At 35.0% G+C, this 27412-nt stretch overlaps 1 protein-coding gene across 1 annotated transcript in view; it reads left to right on the forward strand.

The window, feature by feature from the left end:
• The window catches only part of LOC148942136 (voltage-dependent T-type calcium channel subunit alpha-1H-like), a 386818-nt gene that overhangs the window by 173979 nt on the left and 185427 nt on the right, over positions 1–27412 (forward strand). Inside the window, exon 10 of the mRNA XM_089103241.1 lies at positions 11442–11537. Coding sequence (XP_088959367.1) covers positions 11442–11537 — 96 coding nt within the window. The remainder of the gene's footprint in view (positions 1–11441; positions 11538–27412) is intronic.

Genomic DNA, 27412 nt, shown 5'->3' on the forward strand with positions numbered 1-27412 from the left:
GTGACTGGGTATCAAAAAATTAATAAAACCACCTTTGCATAGAACAAACTCAGTTAGTATGTAGATTCCAAGGCTTTTAGTGGTGACTGGGTATAAAAAATTAATAGAAAAGCACTTTTTTTGGAAACAACTCAGCTAGTAGGTAAATTTCGAATGTGTTAGTTGCTGAAGAGCATCAAAAATCTAATAAAAGCACTTTTGACTACAATAAAATGAGGGGCTTAATAAACTCCGACTGCTGTAGTTACTGACAGAATGCCAAAAAAAATAATAAAAGCACTTTTACATGGAGCAAACTCAGCTAGTAGGTAAATTACGAATAACTTAGTTGCTGACTGCGCATCAAAAATCTAATAAAAGCCCTTATGTATACAATAAACTGAGGAAGTTGATAAATTCCGAGCGTTGTAGCTGCCAATAGGGTACCAAAAATAATTAGTAAAAGCACTTTTGACTACAATAAACTGTGGAAGACGATAAATTTTGAGTGTTGTAGTTGCTGACAGAGTACCAGAAAAAAAACTAATAAAAGCACTTGTGAATACAACAAACTCAGCTACTTGATAAATTCCAATCATTTTCATTGGTGACTGGGTATCAAAAAATTAATAGAAAAAGCACTTTCGCAAGACACAAACTCAGCTAATAGGTGAATTTTGAATATTTTAATTGATGACTGAGTAGCATAATATAATAAAAAGCACTTTTGCATACTTGATAAATTCTGAGTGTTTTAGTTACTGATAGAGTATCAAAAAACTAATAAAAACACTTTTGACTACAATTAACTCAGCTACTTGGTTAATTCTAAGTCTTTTAATTGGTGACTGAGTATCAAAAAATTAATAATAAACACTTTTGTATACAACAAACTCAGCTAGTAGGTAAATGCCGAATGTCTTACTTGCTAACCAAGCATGAAAAATATAATAAAAGCTCATTTAACTACAATAAACTGAGGGACTTGATAATTTCATTTGTTGTAGTTACTGACAAAGTACCAAAAAAATAACAAAAGCTCTTTTGCATAGAACAAACTCTGCTAGTAGGTAAATTCAGGGTATCTTAGTTGATGACTGAGTATAAGAAATGTAATAAAAAAACGTTTGATTACAATAAACTCAGTGGAAAAATTCTGAATCTTTTAGTTGCTGATAGAAAACCAAAAAATTATTAAAAACACTTTTGACTACAATTAACTCAGCTACTTGGTTAATTCTAATTCTTTTAATTGGTGACTGAGTATAAGAAAAGTAAATAAAAAGCAGTTTTGCATAAAACAAACTCAGCTAGTAGGTAAATACCGAATGTCTTACTTGATTACTCTGCATCAAAAATATAATAAAAGCACTTTTAACTACAATAAGCTGAGGGACTTGATAACTCTGACTGCTGCAGCTACTGAAAAAGTACAAAAAAAATTAATAAAAGCTCTTTTGCATAGAACAAACTCAGCTAGTAGGTAAATTTGGAGTGTATTATTTGATGACTGAGTACAAATTATCTAATAAAAGCACTTTTGTTTACAATAAACTCAGTTATTTGAAAAATTCCGAATGTTTTGGTTGATGACTGAGTATCAAAATTTTATAAAATCACATTTGATTGGGAATCAAAATATTGACGGAAAAGCACTTTTGTATTGAAACAAACTCAGCTAGTAGGTACATTCCGAATGTTTTAGTTGGTGACTGAGCATCAAAAATCTAATTAAAGCTGTTTTGACTAGAATCAACTGAGGGGACTTGATAAACTCCGAGTGTTTTAGTTATTGACAGAGTACCAAAAAAGATTAAAAAAAGCACTTTCAAACACAATAAACTCAGCTAGTAGGTAAATCCCGGGTGTATTAGTTGTTTACTGAGTATCGAAAATTTAATAAAAGCACTTTTTACTACAATAAACTTAGGTAGCTGATAAATTCTGAGTGTTTTAATTGCTGGCTGAGAACGAAAAATTAATTAAAGCATATATTACAACATCAAATTCAGCTACTTAGTAAATTCCAAATCTTTTAATTGGTGACTGGGTATCAAAATATTAATAGACAAACACTTTTGCAAAAGACATATTCAGGTAGTTGGTAAATTCCGAATGTCTTATATACTGACTGAGTATCAAAAATCTAATAAAAGTTAAAAAACCAACAAAGAGAAAAATCTCAGTGAAAAAAAAAACGAGACTGCGGCCAGTGGAGAGAAAAAAAAAACGACAAATGCAAAACAACGCGGATATTTCGCCTGTATCCAAACAAGGCGTCTTCAGCACGAAAGAAACAGAAGAGGAACAAGATAAAAAAAAACTAAAAACCAATAAAACTAAAAAACCAATAAAACCACCACCAAAAAAAATATACAATTGGCGCAAACTGATCCACGTTGGGAAAAGATGCTATTATAGAGTTACTTCAGTGAGAACACCAGAGTAACTGGTGTTCTGTTTATTGGTTTTTCAGTTTTATTGGTTTTTAGTTTTTTATCTTGTTCCTCTTCTGTTTCTTTCGTGCTGAAGACGCCTTGTTTGGATACAGGTGAAATATCCGTGTTGTTTTGCATTAGTCGTTTCTTTTCTCTCTACTGGCCGCAGTCTCATTTGTTGTTGTTTTTTTCCACTGAGATTTTTCTCTTTGTTGGTTTTTTGTCATTGCTGGCCAGTTCGGCTTAAGATTTTTCACTAATAAAAGTTCTTTGACTATAATAACCTGAGCGGACTTGATAAATTCCAAGTCTTTTAATTGGTGAGAAAGTACCCCAAAAAATAAATAAAAACACTTTTACATGCAACAAACTCAGCTAGTAGGTAAATTTTGAGTGTCTTAGTTGCTGATTGAGTATCGAAAATTTAATAAAATCACATTTGACACTTTGAATACAATAAACTCAGGTAGTTGATAAATTCCGAGTGTTTCCGGCTCGGCCATGCTAACCGAACCTAAACAAACCTAACTTCAAAGTAGTTAATTTAATGTAACCTATCCTAAAATATTCTAACCTATCCTAAATCCTCCTATCTAAAACATTTGGAATTTATCAACTCCCACAGTCTATTGTAGTCAAAAGTGCTTTTATTATATTTTTGATGCTCAATCGGAAACTAAGACACTCAGATTTTACCTAGTATCTGAGTTTGTTAAATACAGTAGATATTTTCTTTTATTTTTCTATACACAGGCCCCAATTAAAAGACTTGGAATTTACCAAGTAGCTGAGTTTTTTGTAGTCAAAAGTGCTTTTATTAGTTTTGTGTTGCCTAACTTAAATTTGTGTTACTCAGTCAGCGATTAGGACACTCAGAATTTACCTACTACTTGAGTTTATTGTATGCAAAAGTGCCTTTACTAAATTTCATATTATTAGTCAGTAAATAAGACACTCGGAATTTATTTACTAGCTGAGTTTGTTGTACGCAAAAGTGCTTTTATTTAATTTTTTTATTGTCAGTAACCAATTAAGAGTCTCATAATTTACTAATTAGCTGAGTATTGTATTCAAAAGTGTATCATTAAATTTTTAGATAAGATGTTACCAATTAAAAAAATTCGAATTTACAAAGTAGTTGAGTTTGTTGTAGTCAATGGTGCTTTTTTTAATTATTTGGTACTTTGTCAGCAAATAGAGCACTAGGAATATATCAAGTCCCCTTAGTATATTGTAGTCAAAAGTGCTTTTATTAGATTTTGACACTCAGTCAGCAACTAAGACTTTTGGAATTTACCCAAAATATGAATTTGTTCCATACAACAGTGCTTTTTTATTAATATTTTGATATCCAGTCGCCAATTAAAAGACTTAGAATTTACCAAGTGCCTGAATTTGTTCTAATCAAAAGTGCTTTTATTTTTTTTTTTGTACTCAGCCAGCATCTAAGACCTTAGGAATTTATCAAGTCCCCTCTGTTTATTGTAGTGAAAAGTGCTTTTATTTTATTTTTGATGCTCAGTCAGCAAGTAAAACATTCTGAATTTACCTACTAGCTGAGATTGTTGTATGCAAAAGTACTTTGTGTTAATTTATGATACTCAGTCATCAATTAAAAAACTCAGAATTTGCCTGCTAGCTGAGTTTGCTCCATGCAAAAATACTTTTCTTCTAATTTATTTATACTTCAGTCACCAATTAAAGGACTTAGGATTTATCAAGTAGCTGAGTTTCTTGTAGTCAATAGTGCGTTTATTAGTTTTTTGGGTACTCTATTAGTAACGTCAAGACTCGGAATTTATCAAATCACTCAGTTTATTGTAGTCAAAGGGACTTTTCTTAGATTTTTGATGCTCAGTCAGTAACTAAAACATTCTGAATTTACCTACTAGCTGAGATTGTTGTATGCAAAAGTACTTTTTGTTAATTTATGATACTCAGTCATCAATTAAAAGACTCAAATTTTACTGACTAGCTGATTTTGATCCGTGCAAAAGTGTTTTTCTATTAATTTATTGATACTTATGTCACCAATTAAAGGACTTAGGATTTACCAAGTAGCTGAGATGGTTGTAGTCAATAGTGCGTTTATTAGTTTTTCGGACTCTATTAGTACTCTAGTACTTTACTAGTTCTCTATCAGTAACGTCAAGACTCGGATTTTATTAACTCACTCAGTTTCTGGTAGTCAAAAGGGCTTTCGTTAGATATTTGATGCTCAGTCAGCGACTAAGACATTCGGAATTTACCTACTAGCTAAGTTTGTTTCTTGTAAAAGTGTTTTATTAATTGTTTTGGCATTCTGTCAGTAACTACAACACTCAGAATTTATTAATTCTTCTCAATTTATTGTTGACCAAATTGCTTTTATTATTATTTTGATGCTTAGTCTGCAACTACGACATTCGGAATTTACCTACTATCTGAGTTTTTTTTACATGCAAAAGTGCTTTTCTACTAATTTTTTTATACCCAGTCACCAATTACAGGACTGTGAGTCCTGTAATTTACCAAGTGCTTTCCTATTAATTGTTGGATGCCCAGTAAACTATTAAAAAACATGAAATTTACCTAGTAGATGAGTATTTTGTAATCAAAAGTACTTTTACTAATTTTTTTGGTACTCATCCAGCAACTAAAACACTCTGTGTAGTCAACTGAGTTTGTTGTAGTCAAAATTTTTTCTTATTAATTTTTCGGTGCTCAGCCAGCAGATAAAACACTCGAAATTTATTAACTACCTGAGTTTACTGTAGTCAAATGTGCTTTAGTTAAAGTTTCGATACTCAGTCAGCAACTAAGACACTCTAAATTTACCTATTAGCTGAGTTTGTTGAATTGAAAAGTGCTTTTAATAATTTTTTTTTGTACTCTGTCACCAATTTGAAAGGATTGAAATTTATCAAGTCCCCTTAGTTTATTGTAATCAAAAGAGCTCTTATTAGATTTTTAATGATCAGTCAGCAACAAAGACATTTTGAATTTACCTACTAGCTGAGTTTGTTTCCATTCAAAAGTGCTGTTCTATTAATAGTCTGATACCCAGTCAACAATTAACAGACTTGGAATTTACAAAGTAGCAAAGTTTTTTGTAGTCAAATGTGCTTTTATTAATTTTTGGTACTCATCCAGTAACTAAAACACTCTTAACTCTTAAAAACTTAAATTTGCGATACTCAGGTGGCAACTAAGGCACTCTGAATTTACATATTAGCTGAGGTTGTCGTATGCAAAAGTGCTTTTATTAAATTTTTTTGGTACTCTGTCAGTAAATACAACACTCGAATTTATCAAGTCCCCTCAGTTTATTGTAGTCACAGTAGCTTTTATTATATTTTTGATGCTCAGTCAGCAACTAACACATTCGGAATTTACCTACTAGCTGAATTTTTTTCCATGCAAAAGCGATTTTCTATTAATATTTTGATACCCAATCACCAATTAAAACACTTGGAATTTAAAAGACCAGGTAGCTGAGTTTGTTGTAGCTCATTAAAAGTTCAAGTCAATTAAAAGACCAAGTAGCTGAGTTTTTTGTAGTCAAGTGCGTTTTTATTAATTTTTGATACTCAGTAATTAAAAGTGCTTTTGTTATATTTTGGATACTCAGTCATCAACTAAGAGACTCCGAATTTACCTACTGGCTGAGTTTGTTGTATGCAAAAGAGTTTTTTTTTGGTACTCTGTCAGTAACTACAACACTCGGATTTAATCAAGCCCCTCACTTTATTTTAGTTAAAAGTGCTTTTATTAGATATGTTGATGCTCAGTTAGCATGTAAGACAATGGAAATTTATCTACTAGCTGAGTTTGTTCAATGCAAAACTGTTTTTTTTTGTTAATTTTTTGATACTCAGTCATCAATTAAAAGACTTAGAATTTACAAAGAAGTTGAGTTTATTGTTGTCAAAAGTGCTTTTATTAATTTTTTTTACTTTGTCAGCAACTAAAACACTCAGAATTTTTCAACTACCTCAGTTTATTGCAGTAAAATGTGCTTTTATTAGATTTTTGATGCTCAGTCAGCAACTAAGATATTCAGAATTGATCTACTAACTGAGTTTGTTCCATACAAAATTGATTGTTTATTCTTTTTTTTATACTCACTCACCCATTAAAAAACTTGGAATTTACCTATTAACTGAGTTTGTTCAATGCAAAGATGATTTTATTAATTTTGTTTATACTTTGTCAGCAACTAAAAAATACAGAAGTTATCAGCTCCCTCAGTCTATTGTAGTCAAAAGTGCTTTTATTATATTTTTTATCTCAGTCAACAGCCATAAGACTGCATATTCATCTACTATCTCAGCTTGTCCTATTGAAAAGTACTTTTCTATCAATATTTTGATACTCGGTCACCAATTAAGGTTTTATTGTATCATTTCCATAATAGGGCTTTTGTATAATCGCATAAAGTATATATGCGACTTTATTAATTTTGACTTTATGCATATCCCTATACTAAACAACACTTTTCAAAAGGCTTTGTTGTATTATTTCCCTCATAGCTATCGTATCATCGCTTAAAATATATACGACTTTATTAATTTCGGCTTTTTGCATACCCCGATACAAAATGATACTCTTCAAAAGGCTTTATTATATCATGTCCCTGATAGGCCTGTCGTATAATCGCTTAAAATATATACGCCTTTATTAGTTTCGACTTTATGCAAACTCCAATGCTAAGCATTGCATTTCAGAAGGCTTTATTGTATCATTTCCCTCATAGGGATGTCGTATCATCGCTTAAAATACATACTACTCTATTAATTTCGACTTTAAGTATACCTTAATACTAACCAATACTTTCAAAAGGCTTTATTGTATCATTTTCCTATAGGGCTTTGGTATCATATACGACATTATTAATTTCGACATTATGCATACCCTAATACCAAGCAATACCCTTCAAAAGGTTTATTGTATTATTTCCCACATAGGGCTGTCGTATCATATCATAAATATATACGACTTTATCAATTTCACCTTTATGCATACCTCAGTAAAGAAAATGCTTTAATGTATCACTTCCCTCATAGGACTGTCGTATCATCGATTGAAATATACACAACTCTATTAATTTTGACTTTACGTACCCCAATAATAAGCAATACTTTTCTAATGGCTTAATTGTATCATTTTCGTCATAGTGATGTCGTATCATCACTTAAAACATATATGACTTTGTTAACTCCGAGTTTATGAATACTCCAATACTAAGCAATACTTTTCAAAATGCTTTATTGTTTCATTTCCCTCATAGGGCTGTCGTATCATCGCTTAAAATTTATACCGCGTTATTCATTTCATCTTTATTCCCACCCAAAAAAATCAAAAAAATTTAAGTACAAAAAAAGGGAAGGTTGTGGTAAAAAGTTGGGTATTGGGGTCAATTGGAGGTGGGTCATTAATGACTACAATTTCCCTTTAGAGAAATGTTGATATAAACACTCATTCCCATAAAGAGGATGATAATACAACCTTATATTGGATGTTGTTGCTACTGCTGGTTGCTAGGATCTCATGTATGAATGCAAATGAAGTTTTCATGGAAGTATGCAAAAGAGATTTACACTTTTAGTAATACAAAAAAATCATTAAAAAAAACAGGTTTTTCAATTTTTTTTTGGGCTGGTTTTTTACTGGCTATTCAAATTATTTAAGCGTCGGATACCTGCCTGTAAGTAGGTCAATGGCCCAAATTGTACAGGCAATCTTTAGTGCCTAAATAAGGGTGTATACGAAAAATTAAGCAAGAAAAAACGGGTTTTAAGTTTTTAGTAAAGCAGTGAAATAAATAAAAACAAATCAACACTTTAATTGAAAAATGTTCCGAATATTTCGGCCCCACGTCCGGGAGCCTTTCTGAACGGAAAAACATAAAAAAAACAAAAAAGTGTGTTTCTAAAAATAACACGCATAAAAATACAACAACTAAACACGCGAAGAGCAAAAAGAAAAAAATATAAATAAATAAGTAAGAAATAAACTCACATATTAAACAAAACTTTCAGCACTGGCGTTTTAACATAGGAAGCAAAAGAGAACGTCTATAGTGATATGTGGCACTCTCCTCTTACTATCAGTGTACAAATCGGAATCTATCAAAAGTTAAGACTATATGTACTTGAACAAACAAAAAAGGTCACCTAACCCCAGGTCCATAACCCCTAATTAACCTGTGAGATTTACCCAAATTTGAACTATTAGTTGAAAACCATCCAAAAATGAAATTAAACATCAAGCTTTTTAACTGGAAGTGAGGAGCATCATTAAAACTTAAAACGAACAGAAATTATTCCGTAAATGAAAGGGGCTTTCCCCTCCTCAACGCCTTGTACTTTACGCTAAATTTTTTATTGTTTTAAAAAGTGGAGTTGTGACAAAGAGTCAAACTTTAGCAAAAAGAGTGATGCATTGAGGAGGGGGCAGCCCCTGTCATATATGGAATAATTTCTTTTCGTTTTAACTTTTATTACTTTAAGTTAAAAAAAACTAGTTTTTTATTTAATTTCACTTTCAAGTGAAAAGGACATCTAACCACATATTAATTCCTTTTGTTATCACTCGAATTTCAGCAACTTTTGTAGAAGGATAACATGTTGTACACAGATTTTAGCCAGAAAATGTTCTTTTCTACTGCACACCAATTCAAGCGGAAAATAAGAAGTTGTACTTTTGCTAGAACCTCTGTTGTACTTTTGTACCTTTGCTAGTCTAACACAATGTTTCATAATTGTGTCTTTACCTACGATCGTCTTTATTTCGTACTAAATCAGACAAAGCCATGAAAACTCAAAAAATGGGCCGGATTTAGCTGTAAACCTAGATGCTGCCCTAGTATTAGACCCTGTTGGGTTATTGCCGTTCAAACGGTAGCACTTTTTGAAGGGCATTAAATTGGCGTTAGTAACGGCTCTTTCAACGAGATACCCGCGGGCAGCATTTTCTGCGCTGCTACCTGTAGTTAAAAAAAGGTACCTAAAAAAAAGTTATGTGAAGCAGTGGTGGTGATTATGAAATTGGTAGCATAGTTGTGGTAGAAGTAGTAGTTAAGAACAGCATTAAGTTATGAAGAGGTAGTAGTTGTCAGTGCAGGAGTAGTTTTTGAAAGGTTATTCCAAGTAGAATTACTATTATGAGCGCTACTAGGAATGGAAGTAGTCGTTGTAGGAGTGTTCATGATTACTACTATTGAAACCAAGAGAAGTTTGCAGGAGTAGAAGTACCATCGTCGGAGTTCTTAGGGCTGAAGTACTCTTGGCAGCAGTCGTGGAAGGAAGAAGTATTCTTGATCCGTTGCGGCCAGGGGCGTCCCGAGGGGGCCTGAGGAGGGGCGCGCCACCCCCCAACTTTGTTGGTCTTCGGTAAACTTTTCGCCGAAGGCGAAAATTTTGGCAGAAATTTTGCATAATCGGCCGAAATTTAGCAAAATTCTTGATTTCTGCAGAAAATTCTGCATAAATGAGGTAGCGATTCGGTAAAATTTATGAAGATCGCCACCCCCCCCTCCAAATAAAATGAGCCTCAGGACGCCCCTGGTTGTGGTAGAAGTATTCTTGATAGAAACAGTAATAGTAGTGACAGGGGTAAAGGTAATACTAGGAGTTTTAGAAGTTATCATAGTAGAATTAGATTTAGAGGCAATAGTACCCTCAGTCTTATCAGAAGTATTTCTAGTTCTAGTTCTGGTAGTAGTGACAAGGTACGTCCTAACAAAAGTAATCATGGCAAGATTGATTGTTATGGGAGATAGGAGCTGTAGTCAAGATAGAAATAATGGTGACAATAGGAGTACACCGAAGACTAAAAGAAGTCATGGTAGAAGTGTTTATAGAATTATGTCTTGCTGGGAGTGGTTTTGATAGGTGAACTCCTGACTGATGGAGTAGGCTAGGTAGAAGTAGTTATGCAGTAGGAGTGTGTCTGGTAGCAGTAGTGATATCAAATAATACCTGAATGATCATGCATATAAAGAGGTACACAGAGGGGTACTCCAAGAAATAATTAGGGCATTCTGATTATAAAAGTGTAAATGATTAGCTTTCAACAAGGTTCAATAAGTTCATCTTTCAAATAAAACGAATTTATGAAAATACAGTTTAAAAAAAAGATTATTCATATCATCTTGGACCCTCAGCCTGGGACCTCACATACCAAATCACACCCCCTCCCCCCCCCCCCAAAGCATGCTTTTTGGACTTTTTGACCGTTCCAAATAAACTGCATATGCATCGGATAATGAAATTTGATCTATATATAACATTTTGATCGTTTACTAGTTGAGCATGAAATGGTCAGAAGAGAGGGGGTCATATAGACTATCCATGATCCATGATCCGCTTTATCACTTGACAACGGCACTTAGTCTTTCAATGTGGTCAGATGAACCCTTTTCTAACTTTAAACAATGACATATTCTCTATGATGAGGCCGAGTGGGAGAAGCCAAAATATATAAACGTATAGACTATGTTTTGAAATTAAAACCATTTTAAACTTAAAGAATCAAAGAATAAGCTAAAATAGTTGCTTTCATATAGTTAATTAGAGCATATGGATGCTCTTGATATTATAGGAATTTAAAACGCATAAATGCCACCTTTTGTTACTTACAAACAAACAGAAGCTAGTTTTGTCTGAAATTTGATGGGAATTGAAATTGGAAGAATTGAAGCCTTAGAATTTTGATAAGAGCATTTAGCAAGCGTTTATCTAAGTAATAAGAAGCCCATTAACGCGACTTTCTTCCCAACATTAGGCCCATCATCCGTCTCTCATTTGCCTCAATTAAAGATTATTTAGATAGATTTTCCAGTGTTTGAGGAAAAAATTGATATTTGTCTATAATATTGTATGCGTCATTAAACCCGACTCTAAAGGTATTTTAGAGCCTGGAGAAGTTTTAAAAGTTCTGTGTTTTATGGCTTCTACTTAAACTCCTAGCCCCGTATAAATCATGTTTGATAAACAATCCCTCAAATATGCTTTGGATATTACTAATCACCCCCTATTATAGCGTGTGGAGAGAATAGAACGAGAACAGCGAAATATCGAGAAGTTGGAAGCAAAGCAGGGCTTCTCTGAGCCATCACACAATCCCCAACTCACTGAGGTAGTATTTAGTTGGATTGCACAAAGCTTATCGCACAACTGGATTTGGGAAAGATTTTAGTTACTCTCTTCCCCTTTTTTGTCGATAACTCAAAGTACTATATATGTAAAATGTCACTCGTTAAATGTCACTGAAAAGAGATTATTTGTAAAAGGCAGTTCAAAGTTTTATTCATGGGTATTGTTTAGGGATTGAAGCTTATGCTTGGGGAGTTTTTGCGTTTGACCCCTCCCTTAAATTAGGGAAAGGTACGAATTACACACTGTCTCATATAGCAGCTGAAAATACTATTCCCTCCAAAAATATCGCAATGTCCCCTCTTCCTAAGAAACGTTATTATGGCTATGGCCCCGTACTGGCTACTCGATCAACATATAAATGAAATCATTCATTTATTTGATCATTGATAATAAAACTAATAAGGTTGTCATTTATGTCGTTGACATTTATAACTAATTTGCCATCCAAATGAGCCTGCGCAGTACCACTTGACTTGATGTTCAATTTCTTCTTTACATCTTTCATATTAGGCCTTTGGCTAATGTACTATAAACTACATTACGCTTCAATCATATTTGCGCTTTAGACCCAAAAAGTAGGCTCCAATCAATTTCGACTCTTAAAAAGGGCGTCAAAACTTTCTGTTTCCACCTGCATGTTGTCTATTGCTGTATATGTGTCTATGTATTTTACATAGACACTAAAGTTTCAACTTAATACTTTCAACCTTTCCAAAGTTTTAGAATTACTATTTTGATAACATGGCTGCATAAATTGTCTTTTAATTTAATTCAACACCACCTCATTTCTCTTTCAGAAACTGTAGTTTGCCGATATACAATTTTAAAAGCCTTGATACAAATAATTTTTTCTATTTAGTTCAATAGTACCTTGTTTTAACTTAAGATATTTTAACTTGATACCCTTTGCCGTTCCCTCTTAATATTCCCTGAAACTTTTCTATTTAGCCTTTCATCAGATACGGAAAACACATCCTTTTGCCAGAGTGAATGTATATTTTAGTAGTAAGTCATATAAAGCTTTCAGTCCTACATTCAACCCTACAAGAATATGCTCAAAAGTGTACGCACTTTCACACCTACGCCTAAGGCATGGATATGCGTGTAGTTTAACCGGTACATTGACTTGCCAGGGTCAGTCGCCTATTACTACGAACGGTACTTGCCCTACCAAACGGGTTTTCTAATGTGACACTTATTTTTTTGGGGTCAGTCGGTTAGAGAGAGCTGGCGGTTAGTCCATATGGTAACTTGATTAGTTGGTTTTTTAAAAAACTCGGCAAGGTATAATGTACTCAAGCAAAAAAAACCTATAAAATGTTGATACACTGCATTCCAATTTTCATTATGTTTTAACACATTGTTTATAGTACACTACATATTATTAACTTTGAAAACAATGGATTCGTCAATTTTCAATGTGAGTACACTTTTCATTCTTTTATTTCCCAAAAAAAACAAAAAAAAACGTTTTACTAGTAAATTCAAATTTCAGGGGGGGCTTAGCCCCCTCCCCTCCAACAATACAAGATCTTAAGAATATGACGAGTACATTCGATAGAAACGGCAAAGCACGCTTTTTTCAATTATGTAAATAAAATCTCTCCTCCACAGCTATGTTTACAAGTTTTAATTGTTTTGAAAAACAGTTCTTTATCATTCAGAAACAAGCTTTTTCCAAACATGTTGTATTTTTCAGGTTTGAATGAAAAGCTTGCGTGTTACAAAGAGAGTGAGAGTTTTGGGAGTCAAATTTCACAGGCTCTTGCTATAAACGGGTTTTGTCTAATTCCGATGTCGCGGCTATACTTACAAGCAGTTTCTCAACATTTATGGTGACAATCTACGTCTGAAAGACTTTCTAGTGCTAAATGATGAATGAGGCGCTGATTCCCCTATCCCTCCCCCTAATGATTTTAATAATAATTCTTTTGGGATTTCCTTGAAAAATATCATTTTTTTGTATTTTCAGTGAAAAAATAGTGCCTTCATGATTCTGAGTAACTCATTCCATCCCCCTATTTTTTTAGGGGGTGGTAACGCACGGATGACATTGTGACACTTTGGTGGTGGTTAATCGAAGCTCTCGTTGACGGTGTTCGGTTGATGTGCCCTCATTTTCTTTAATGTCACTTATTTACTAAGGATATTAAATCTCGTACAGGCTTTTACTGAGGACATTAAATCTCATATATGCGTTTACTAAGGACAAATTTTTTTTTATCAATATTAAGGTTCTCTTTAGCCCTGTTTAAAGTTTCATGTTGTTTTTAAAAGGGAATTTCGCCTGTTTTTATCATATTTGCATATTTTTGTTGGGAAACACACTGAAAAGCCATATTAAGAGCTATATTTGTGAGTTTTTCACTGACAATTCCATTTTTTAGCCAAGCCTTGACCATTCTAAGTGCAATTATAGTGCGAAATGTCCCTAAGCTAACACAACCAATGATAGAACCCCTACTATATTTGTGTTCCGATGTCGCGGCTATACTTACAAGCAGTTTTTCAACATTTATTGTGACAATCCACGTCTGAACGACTTTCTAGTGCTAAATGATGAATGAGGCGCTGATTCCCCTATCCCCCCTAATGATTTTAATAATAGTTCTTTTGGGATATCCTCGAAAAATATCATTTTTTTTATTTTCAATTAAATGATAATGCCTTCTTTATATTCAAAAATAAATCGATGAGTAAAATAAAAATTTCTGTAGTATTTAGAAGTAAACAGAAGCAAGGTCAATAAAATAATAATAGGAGCATCTTTAAGCAATACTACACAACATACATTAATCAACAATAAACTTTTCTCCTTTAAACAAGAGGAGGGAAAAATTTGACCTCTTATTCATTTATCCAAAAAAATGGAAAAATGGTATTGTTTTTTTTTTCAAGCTAAATTTTGAATTCTTTTTAAGGAAGAGGATTCGTGCAATTACCCCCCTTCGTAAAAGAAACTAAGATGGAGCGAAGCTTAATTGATGCAGGCCGCAAGACCTTCCGTCATCAAACGTGGTGGTAGAATTACACATAGTCTGGACCAGCCAACGGCCATACAACTTTTAATGCCAGGGCCCTGTAACACCAGTGTTAACTCAGCACAAACTGCTATGCAAGCTAGAAGGACATTGAAAAGAGAGTGGGCTACTTCTCATGATGCCACAGCCCAGCCTACACAAGATCATGAGGTTGACCCCCTTCATGTATTCCCAGGGACTTCAGGTGTAGAAGCCCAGTCAGAATTTGTAAGTATATATATAAATTTTTTTTCTTTCCCTATTTTCAAAAATAAGTTAAATTTTCTCAAGCGCATAACTTTTGATGAGTAAAACTTAAATTTGTTTCTAAACTATTCTATAATAATCCTATTTCATTTTCTTTCATTAACCAAATTAGCAGTATATAAAGGAATGGTTATAGCACTGAAGTAGCTTATCATGTATTTCTATAGAACCTTACCTCTAACTTCTCTTCTAAGCAAGATGTTTTCTAATGTAATAATACAATATTCCTTTAAACAAACTAACTATATAAAAAAAAAACAATTCACTACTTCAAAGTTGACATCTAGTCTTGAATTGGTATATGTTTTTAAACTGAGCTTTCTCACATATCCTTCTCTTGTCAAAATGTTCCATCAGGAAACTTAAATGTTTAATCCGCCGATATGTGTCATTTGAATTTCAAGTGCGTTTTGCAATTTTGGCTTTAATTAACAGGATATCGATTTCCAATAAGCAATTAGCACAGGAAAAAAGGCGTTTCAATAATATTCAATTAAGCCATCACACCGTTGTCAAGAAGCAGTATTTGGGCGAAACCGGATATAGCCACTTCAAGCAATTATTTTAACTAGACAGTTAGGGACATTTTAAAAGATGTTTCTTATACTGAATTTGAGGGTGTAATATTTCAACAGTGTTGTGGAGTCCGATACCCCAACTCGACAGGGCTTCGATCCTCCTACCCCGAAGGAAGCTCCCGGGTCCCAAAGGTCCTTCCCGGGGGGCTCTAAAAAGAACCAACCGGCATTTTAATTGCACTTTAATTGTTGACATGGAAGGAGAAAAAAAAAGTTCTTCTCTCTTACAATGATTTATTTAGTCCAGGTCAACTACGTCCACAATTTCAAACAAATCCGTTGCCAAAAGACATAGGAAAATCCGGATTGTCGAGAAAGTTACACCAACACCACCAACCGATGTATGGGCTTCGTGTCCATTAACCGAAGCTGAAGAGCAAGGGTTATACAGCATACTGCATCAGTTGAACGATGGTCGAATTTTATTGAGAGTTATATTCAAGAGGGTCAAGCAGTAGAGTTAGACCCCTATTTTGCGTTTTTATTCTAAAAATTTTTGGAATAAAATCATTACTTTTATGTATCATTCTCTTGTTCTAACTTATCCCCTAAGAATCAGAGATCATTTTCCCGGCTAAAACAATATATATATTTTTAACATGTTCAGTTGTCATTATGAAAGAGACGTGGCAATGTAACTTTTTTTTTCTTCTTCTTTTAATTGTTCAGGTGGTGGGACTATCACAAGGAAAATTTGACCTAGTTTAATAACTTTATGAAAATAATGGTTATCATACATAAAAATTAAAACTATTTTTCTATATATTAGGGTTAAAGCACCACCGCCACTATGGAGTGATGAAACACCTGAATTACAGGGCCAATTCTATCACCACCACCGCAATTTAGTGAAGAACCTATATTGGTTTAAGAGAATATGGAATGGCTGATGGATTTCCTCAGTGAGGTTTCTGGGGACATAGCTAGCCTAGATGACTTAAGCTGTGATATTGACATGCTTGAGGATCCGGGGTGGGCAGATAGTTTTATGCGTGAGCATTTAGGTGATGTTGCTAGTGCATCTGAACCGGGTCCTCATAACGAAATTCCATCACAGGACAATACATGCTGGCTCTACCAATTGTCCCCAAACACTTTGGAATATATACTAAGGAACTGTCTCGTGTCATCTCCACCAAATGTTATTGAGTAGACTGGGAGTGATGGTGCTACCAACAATTCTCTATTGCCCTTCTTTATTCCACTTAATTATATAGTTAGTACTAGTAGTAATACAACAACAACAGCAACAGTATCCCCTCTTCCACGTTTTTTTCTCTCCAAGTCTGCCTTGCACCACATTTTGGTCTACAGCGCCAAATTCGGTGACCCCTTCAACTCTCTAGTGTCGGGGGATATAATAACAGATCCCTCGGCCATTACACATTCATATACTGATAAGATTCGAGCCATTCTTGAACAACAAATGAGGGTGTGGGGAGTGGGGGTCAGTTTAAAAGCATCAATAGCACTAAAAATATTTTTTTTATTAATGAAAGTGCGGGTGAGATGTATTCAAAATACTTGCACACAGAGATGTTGGCAATTCACCCGCATTTATTAAATTTTGGGGTGGTTTTTATAATTTGGGCTAATATTATTAAATTTAAGTGAGGAATAGAACACGAGGGGGGTTTTTTTTCTTTTTCTTAATCTTAAGACTTTTACTGCTTCAGCAGAGGTTTGTTTAAAAAGTACTTCTCTTTCTGAGGGATACATGGAGGGGAGTTGGCACATAAGTAATACTATATCCCTGAGTTAGAAAGAGCTAAGGGAGTAAAACGAATCTGTTTCGATACGAGGCTGCAGTGTTTCAAGTATGCATTTTTAATTGCAGCATACAGACCAGAAAAAAGATGCCACTAAGAAAAAGTTGAATAAAATGGCAGTTAATGGTTTGGAGGGTTCAAAGTTCCCCAAAGTAAATTTTAATTGTTTAAATGGTCAATTTCCCGTGACACTAAAAGGAATAGATATTTTTGAGCGGGCTAATGCACATTTAAAGATTGGTGTCACGGTGTTACAGTATGAAACAGAATTTGAAGAAGGTCAGCGTTCCGATAAAAAGGGTGTATTATTTCCAGTTTGGGCTCTTTCAACTGAATCATTAAAACATTGGGTATGGCTTCTGTACACCCAATCCACGGACTCCGATTGAATTGGTTATTTTAATCTGATAGCAGACATTAATAAGGCTCTAAGTGGCGGTAAAAATCGGAATGTACGTTATTACTGTCCAACATGTCTCTCAAGATTTTGGTCTGATTTAAAGTCAAGACATCATATGAAACATTGTAAACGTCATGGATACTAGGCTGTGGAGACGGTAAGCAAGGATAGAGTGATCTCACGTTTTAAAAATTTTCAAAACACGCTCCTGCAGAGCAATAAGATCGCTTTAGACTGCGAAGCGAAACTGACAGACGTCTGCGATCCGTCAAATTCAAATCGTTTTAAAATACATGAAGCCATAGGGCTCTCTTACGCTCACGCGCAACGAGATTCCAATAATACCATACAAGTGCTGGAGGTAGTTGAGATGTTGAGTGACGATGAAGACTGCATGCGCTCGGCATTGGTCAGTCTAATCAAAACAGCGAACTTTGCAATTTCGCGCCTTCGTTATACAAACTATCCTATGCTCCTATCACCAGATGACATAGTGGCCATTAAAAATCGTAAAATGGGTTGGGTTTGCAAGGGAGAATTTGATAATGGTGTTGGGAATAGGGGGAGGAGGAAGGTGATTGACCATGATCATTTGTGGCAGTAAATTACATCGGGAGGGAGTAACTTTAGAGGGGTAGCACACCAGTCGTGCAATTTAAACGTTAGACAACAATATTTCGTACCTGTTTTCATACACAATTCCAATTACGACTTAAAGTTTGTTCTACCGGCGTTGGCCTGCATTGCCAAGGGTGGAGTTGTAGATGACGCATGGATAGATGGTTCTTTTTCATATAATATCATACCCAAATCATCGGAGAAGCTACTGCTGCTAGAATTGATGTGGAAATCAGTTAACAAGGGTAACACGTGCCTAAATAAAATCCGTTTCTTAGACTCTTTCAGCTTCTTCCCCAAATCTTTAAGTCAATTGATTCAGGTACAGAAAAGTGATAATTTTGATAGCTTCCCCCTCCTCAAACAGCGCTTCCCCGATGATGAAATGTATGATTTATTAAGGTGTAAGGGTATATATCCATATGATTATTACAACTCTGGCTCGAGGCTAGATGAGGTGTCATTACCGCCCATTGAAGCTTCTTAGAATTCTCATACTGAGAGTGATTGCACCACTAGCGACTACGAATTTGCTAAGAGGGTTTGGGCAAAGGGCGGATATAAAAATGGGTGGGATTATTGTAAACTTTACTTGGCCAGTGACGTACTCAATCTTCTGGACATTGTGTGCAAAAATACGGATAAAATTTATGGGGAATTTGGGTTGGATTTAGGTTATTATTTTTCCACTCCTCATCTGGTGATAGACTTGATACTTAAAATCAGCAAAGAAGAAATAGGTCTGATCGCCGATGTGGATCAGCATCTGTTTGTAGAGAGATCAATCAGGGGTGGGTATGTTTTTCACTGGGATCGTATCATGAAAACTGATCCGAGTGGACAGCACACCGATGAAAAGTCGGACGCAGTTTTTTGGATATGAATTCTCTTTACCCATCGGCAATGTCTCACTACTGTTTGCCGTGTGGCAATTATAAATGGCTTGAAAATCCCTGTGCTTCGAATTTCCCCGACATTGCCAGTGTTCAGGAGAATGGGACACAGGGATGGTTTTTTGAAATTGACGGTGAAATACCCATGGAAATCCATGACTCGGTAAAAGACTTTGTTTTTCCGTGCATTAATAGACCGGTTGGTAGGGACTCTCTGAGCCCCTACAATTTATCTTTAGTAGAGGACGGGAGTATGCACTGGGCACCTTCAAAACAAAAACTAATTGCCGATCTCAACCCGAAACAGAATATCATTGTTCATCACGTGCTATTGCAATGGATGGTGTCCAATGGTTTCAAGGTCACAAAGATTCATAGAGCCCTCCAATTTGATCAAAAGCCTTACATGAAAACGTTTATTGACACCTTTGTCAGTAAGCGTTCACAAGCGAAAACTAAAGTTGAAAAAGAAGTCTATGAACTCATTTTGAACTCAGCTTTCAGTAAAATGTGCGAGAGCGTATGACACAGAAGTCGATGTGACATTGTAACCAATCCCTAAGATTGTGCTCGAATCATTGCGGATCCAAACTTCACATCATTCACAATCATAGACTCTAATATGGTGATCCTACATGTCAAGAAAACAAACAGTGTATTAAATAAAAATAGTGTAGGCGGAAGTGCAATATCGGAAATATCCAAGAAACTCCTGTTGTCATTTTATTATAATGTATGCAAGGTGCAGTGGCCGATTGAGGGACAAGTTCAAGTGTACTACGGGGACACTAATTTACTCCTGTTAAAAGTCAAAACTGAAAATCTATTGAATGATTTGGAAAATGGCAAGTACATTAGCTCAGGAATGGACTACACCAACTGGGACGAATCCCTCTACCCAGAGCCAGTGAGACGCCAGGCCCCAAATCAATTGTTAATGCTAAAATCTAAAACGGGTAAAGATCTGATATCCAGTGGTGTGTTTCCTGGTCCGAAGGTATACTGTGTGGAAACGCACGACAAGGATATCAAACAAGTTTGCAAGGGGGTACCTACACACTTTCTAAAAAATTATTTCGAAATGAGTGTGTATAGAAACTGTGTGGAACGTAGTCTAGTGCCAAGGATGAAAGTCATGGCGATTCGCTCTTTACAATTTCAAAACTACACAGTTAGAGTTGAGAAAAACGCCATGTCTGCCATATCAGACAAAGTCTATGTACTTGAGGATGGTGTGAAGGTACTACCACACGAACATTATTTAATTTCAGACCTAGTTGAATTTATAGAGTACACAAAACAACTCGGTATATAAAAATTAAATTAAATTCACTAAAAAAGGTATAAATGGGGTTGGAGGGTTTTTTGGGTAATTGGATGTTTTTTTTTTAATTCTGTTTTTTCTTTATCACAAAAAATTTACAATGTATGTATGTGTATGTGTGCAAGGCAGATCAATTTCCACTATTTAATGCCAGCCGTGGCCCGGGCCCGCCGCAGCGGGCCCCCACTCCTAGCACCCGGTGGTTACGGGCCTACTCCTGGCTACCACAGCGGCCGCCCCCGGGGGGAGGGGGGACCTCAAAATTTAAAATTCTGTAAATAAAATTGTATGATATTATTATTTCAAGTGTTTTAGTATGATAAATGTTTTATTTTTTTATAAATAAACAAAAAAAAAGTATATTCATTTAAGTGTTTTTTTTCTAGAGGCTATGCAAATGTTGTATTTTTTATTATAAATAAATTAAAAAAGTGTATTTTTTTTCATGTTTAATGTTCTTTTTTCAATGTAGTATTTTTTTAAAAGTAATTTTACTTTTTTATGTATATAATCAAAGAAAATATCATTCTTTATTAGTCTTCTTGTTATCATTATTATTATTATTATTATTATTATTATTATTATTATTATTCTTGAACGGAGTAGTAATAGGAACATTATTTAGTCATTAGAAAGCCATAGTCTACAGTTAGTTTTCTAGGTGAACTCTTGAAGGGAACATGTATTAATTTAAAACACCATTCAGATCGTTTCTGTGTGGACCGTCAATGTCGGGCAAAACAACACTCTTAACTAAAATAATTAAAAATTGTGATAAAATGTTTGTGGAAAAGCCAAAAAAATCTACTATTGTTACAGTATTTGGCAGGAGTCATATGATAAAATAAAAGCAATTGCCGCGACGGGATTGGTGCAGATACAATTCATACAAGGACTTGATGTTTTCAGAATTATTGAACAAAACTCTTGGCTGATCATTTACTATCTGGCTAAATCTATTGAAAAATGGTCCAAGCAATTTCTGAATCTGTTCAATGTTCTCTCTCATCATTAACAGATTTCAGTTACTCTTGTTCTACACAATCTATTTAATCAGAGGAAATGTATGAGAACACTTGGATTGGACTACACCTACTATATCATCTACAGAGTGGTCCATGATTCTAGCTCGCTAATAACTCTCAATAAACAAATCTATCCAGGCGCCCCTAAATTTCTGTTCTTAGCATACAATCAGGCAACTAATAAACCCTACGGCTACATCGTATTGGATCTTTATCAAAATACACCCGAGGATCTGCTTGTAGTAAAAGATATTTTCGACAACGAAATTACAGTATATCTCCCTGTGAACACCAAAAAGACATATTAGTTGATATCATGACACTGAAGAAAATACATGAAAATAGATATTTGTTTTCAGTTCTAAGCCCTTCAAAACCTCCGCTTAGGAAAGTAATACTCAAACACGGTATTGACAATGATTTCATTAATCTAGTATCAGAACTTTGCTTAAATTCGACCGAGGGTAATTTTCAAGCGCCAGAAGTAGTTGAGCAACAGGCAAAGCAATATTGTTCCATTGTACGATCATTGGGCTATAAAAGGAAAGGAAAAAATTTTAAAAGGAAACGACTTCTTCAGGCGGGCGGTAGTTTTTTCACACTTTTACTGCCAATAATTGCAGGACTTGTAAACGGTTTTCTCTAGTGAGAATGGCAAATCCCTATAAATTGACTCCAATAGAACTCGGTCTCTCCCCCGTCGAACGCTTTGAGAACAATCTGAGTAAATTCCTTGACAATGAGAATATTGAGGATGATAAAAAACTGCTTTTACTTCAAGATGCACCTCGTTAAGTGGGAAAAACACAAGTCGTATTGGTTGAAGCCCACTGTTGGTAATGCTGGTGCTGCTGACCCCAAGAAGGAATCACCCCCGTAACAGTCTGCTTCTGGAACAAGATTGAAGAAAGAAGACTTGAATGCAATTGTGTTAAAAATTAGAGATTAAATGTCCCACTCAGATCATGAACAAATTACATGACTCCTCTCCTATCTCTTAGAAAGTGGTCAAGATCACACTCAAATTGAGAGCAATGGGAAAGGGATTATAATCCAGGGCAAGAGCTATAATCTACTTGATTTAATCTATGACATGGCTACAAATCGTAAAGGACTATTATCATTTTACACTCATCTATACAACTTTCTAAACACTTTAAACTTCTCCAAAAGTCTTATGGACAATAGACAAATTCTAAAAAAATTAAATGAACATGCATCATCATCATCATCATCATCATCAACAACAACATTGACACCATTAAAAAATGAACTTGAAGAAGAAGATTTTAAATCAATTTTGGAAAATACTAGCACACCACTGATAGCTAGACAAAAGCGAAGACGTATCAAGTCAACGTCACCACCACCATCAACGGCCAGTATACAAAAGGGTAGCGGTCGTTACACAACGTGTTTACGTTCAAAATGGTTGAAGTTCTGAAAGGTGTTTATGAAAATATTGGTGAGGCGGGGAGTTTAAGCTCCCCCACCACTCTTTCCAAAGTCACTGGTGTTCACACTAAAAATGTACAAGACTATCTACAAAATGAATCAAGTTACAATCTGCATAGAAATCATAGACTTCGTGACAATCAATATCGAAAAAATAAAGCCTTTTACCCAATGCATATAGTGCAAGTAGATCTCCTGACTCTAGATGAGCTTCAAAGACGTTACAATACACCGTACAAGTACATTCTACTTGCAATCAGTGTTTTTAGTCACTATGCATATGCCATTCCATTGCGCACGAAGAGAGGCGTTGAAGTTGCTCAGGCCGTTGAAAGTATTCTCAAACAGGATTCGTATAGAAAAATTCAAACGGATCGCGGTAGTGAATTTGTTAATCCCCATGTTGCAAAAATACTAGAGAAATATAGTACACTGCTCTATCATAGTCACAGTCCTATAAAGACTGCATTGGCCTAACAATTGATAAGAACTATTCGACTTTTAATTTCAAGATATTGTACATTGAAAAATACATCGGCTTTTATTCATGATCTTGATAAAATCAAGTTGATTTATAATCAAAGACCTCATCGATCATTGTCCAACTCTACGCCAACGGAAGTTCATCATTCTGATCATGATACAATTGACACCTTTCTTAAACAGTATTCCAATGAGTTGGTTGTCAAGAAGAAGAAAAATAAATTCAATGTTGGTGATACTGTTGGAATTAATAGAACAACTAATGTTTTTGAAAAGGCGAATTACTTGTGGTCCACAGAACTTTTTAAAGTGGCAAAAATCATAGACAATAAAAACAAAAGATATCGCCTGAGCTATACCAAAGATGAAGAGATTCTCGTCGGCTCTTATGAGTATGAACTGCAAAAAGTTAAAAATACTAGTGAAATCTATACTATTAGAAAGATATTAAAGGCACGTACTCGTAGGGGTAAGAAACAGTTACTTGTTCGGTGGCTAGGATACAACTCTGATTTTGATTCTTGGATCGGTGTAGTAGATATTGACAATGACTAATGATTTCTATGTAACATTAATCTCCAACGTTTCCGATCCTCTCTACAATGACTTGAATACGACAAGTGATTTTTTGACAAAACTCTCCCCTGCCATTAAATTTGACGGTGCATATGAAGTGGCTCTTGTTGACTGTATTTTCAAAAATACCAATGACATCCTGAGAAAGGATCGTGTGTATGATATAAAAGTTCTACCACTCGATTGGACTATGAAAGGTTTGAACTATGTTGACTATAAATTGTTGGAAGCACTAAAATCTAGTTAATACCCTAATGAGAAATTTAAATATATTGAATACGATAATATGGGAGATTTGTGTCGTGCAATCAATAGAAAAATCTCATATCGTAGGAATGGTAAATTCCATTTTATTTATTCATTGGAACATGATAGGATTTACATTACCTCACCTCTTGACACTGAGATAATTATTCTCAATGATAATCTGAGAGATGTTCTTGGCTTTAAACAGAATATGATCAATGGGGAAAATGCTGGAAGCGTTTACGGGATGAATCAAGTTATTTTTGCTGATTATCCACCTGGTTTTGCCTCGGACTCTTGCATATTTCTCTATGCTTCCTTTGTGGAAACATCGAGAGTCGGTAATTCAAATATACCCCTCCTACGTGCTCTTGAACGAAAAACAACTCATGAACTTGTTCATCACTATAATATAAAGCATCTTCAGTATGTTCCTGTAAACACTTCGTATTTGGAACTCTGTCAGTTAATGCTAAGAAGTGAATTGGGTGATCCTCTAGAAATAACAAAGGGCTTAGCTGTGATCACATATCATTTTCGACCCATTGTCAACGACAGTACAATCAACTAAAATTAATAATAGAAGAATTCCATTTGTCCGTCCCGATATTGACTGTTATGTTTGTGCTTTGAGTCCACGTCAAATAGGCAATGGATTGGACTACTACAAGGGGCGTACTACAATGTCTGGCTATGGTCTTGGTAGCCGGTTTGCTAGGCTATTTCGTTCTGCACTACCCCTTGCCAGAAAATATCTTGTACCTGCTGCATCAAATTTTGCTGCCTCCACACTACAGGACTGGGAGTCGGGCAAGAATTTCAAGGAGAGTGTTAAGAAAACTATTAGATTTTTAGCAAGAGCCGTTGGGGAGCAACTAAAATCTCGACAAAATGGGGAGGGATTGAAAAGGATGCGTGTGCGTCATTCACTCATCAGTCTCTATCTAGGCAGGAAGAACCGGACATCAACAAGGACTTTGAGGAATAAAACAAGGAAGACCAATAAGCAGAAGAAGAAGAAGAAGAAGAAGAAAAAGATTGTTAGATCAAAGAAGGATTTCTTCTCTTAAGATGACTTATCTCCCCCACAAGGAATCATACCCATCAATTAGTTCCTCATTGAATCTATTCAATGCTGAAAATGTTGATGTCATTGTCAAGTATGGCTACTAAAGCAGTTTCACCCCCAACAACCCCTCTCGGAAAATATACACTTTTAAATATTTTCCAATGAAGATTGCTTCATTGATTTGTCGTCAACATTTATTGATTTAAATCACGTTGTGAAGAAAAAGTGAGATAATACAACTCCAACTGCCATCGATGGTCTCTCCTATGAAAACTTTATTCTATAGAGCCTATTCAAACAAATTAATGTATTTATTAATGGAACATTGGTGAGCACTAGCAATAATTTATCAAACTATGCAAGCTACATACAATTTATGATGATGACGCCAAAGGCTTACAAGGAGTTGAGAGGACAATCATTAGGCTATGAATATCGATCAGGTGTTGATACTGACGGTGAGTTGACTACTTCAGTGACCCAGGAGTTTCATCTAGCTGGTAAATTAAATCATGAGATATTCAATATATCCCAATGGCTACCCCCCCAATGTCAAGATTGACATAAAGCTACAGATGGCCCCATCAAATTTCATTTTGAGAAAAACACTTCCTGCAGCATCTGATGCAAATGTCATTATCACATCGGCGATTCTCCACGTCTGAAAACAACAAGTTATGAGCTCTGTTGCATTGGTAGTTGAAAAGCAGCAAGCCAATGGTAAGAACATTAAACTTCTTGCCCCTCCAATGATCATCAATCAGCGTCACATTGCCACCGGCTCTCGTACCGATAGTAATTCATCATTTATCAATGGAGAAATCCCATCAAAATTGGCTTTGACCTTTGTGAAGAGTGGCAGTGCCGTTGGATCCTGGACTGAATCCCCCCATGATTTTAATTTTTTTGGCCTATCTAGCCTCGTGTGCAAAGTGAATGGTATTCCACTCTACACTCTATCATTTGACAAAAAATCCTATAGAGCTCTGTACAAGTTGACCATGCAATCCCTATATCATGTCTCTCAACTATTTGAAAATGGAATAGTCGATTCAATGTTTTCAAAAAATCATGGGGTTATTGTTTTGGACTTGTCAGGGACTCAGGATATGATCAAGGTACGAACAGGGAATGTACATTTACAGTGTACATTTGCCAATGCTCTAATTGAGAATATCACGCTAATATCATTAAGTCAATTTGAAACCTATTGGGAAATCACCCCCGACGGCAGTGTTCTACTAGACCTAGCACCATGAACACAAACCAAATAATCAACGTATTTAGTATGGATCCATACATGTCCCAGTACAAGTCCTATTGCATACCTTTGGACTTCATTGAAAAAATTCCAAGTGTTAACAATACCCTAATCATTGTTAATAGCAGTCCATCGACTTTGAAGACCGGTCATTGGCGATGCATCTTTCAAACAGCGAAGAATATTAAATTTTTTGATCCTCTTGGCCTATCGTATTAATTCTACACTCCATACATCAGCAACTTTATTGAAAGCAGGGGGGAAACCATTATTCAAAATCAACGAAGAGTATAGGATTTAACGACTAAGACGTGTAGCTTTCATGCAGTACTTTTTTTCATTTTCAGGTGTCGTGGCTACACCTAATAGTAGTTTCTCGACATCTACGTTGACCTAACTGAATTAAACGACTTACTAGTGTATAATGTAATTACAAGTTTATTTAATATTAATTTTAGTGCCCTAATAATAAAATTCTCTAAATATTTTTGTTAAATATTTTATTAATAAAAAAAAAAATTTTATAGATGATAAAGCGACTTTTCTACTCTTTAGATTTCATCCACTACTAGGTATTTGTCGACAACAACTAGTGCAGGTAGATTATCTGAATTTACAGTGTACTGATCCTGATGTACTTCAATGTCAGGGTCACATTTTCTACAGTAGAGTGTGACTTCACTCTTGTCATATCTCTTTTTATAGTCAATGATACTATTCTCATTCATTCTATAGAATTCACAGGTTTCAATTTGCTTATTTGAAGCAATTTCACAAAGAGTGTCCTCAAGTGTCGAATCACATTCCGTCACAGCCAAATAAAAATCAGTGGACTTATAATCATAACACCCAGTGTCTTCACAACGATGAC

This window comes from Artemia sp. Qi Xiang Cuo, chromosome 17 (genome assembly GCF_049724085.1).
Source record: "Artemia sp. Qi Xiang Cuo chromosome 17, ASM4972408v1, whole genome shotgun sequence".
Taxonomy (NCBI): Eukaryota; Metazoa; Arthropoda; class Branchiopoda; order Anostraca; family Artemiidae; genus Artemia; species Artemia sp. Qi Xiang Cuo.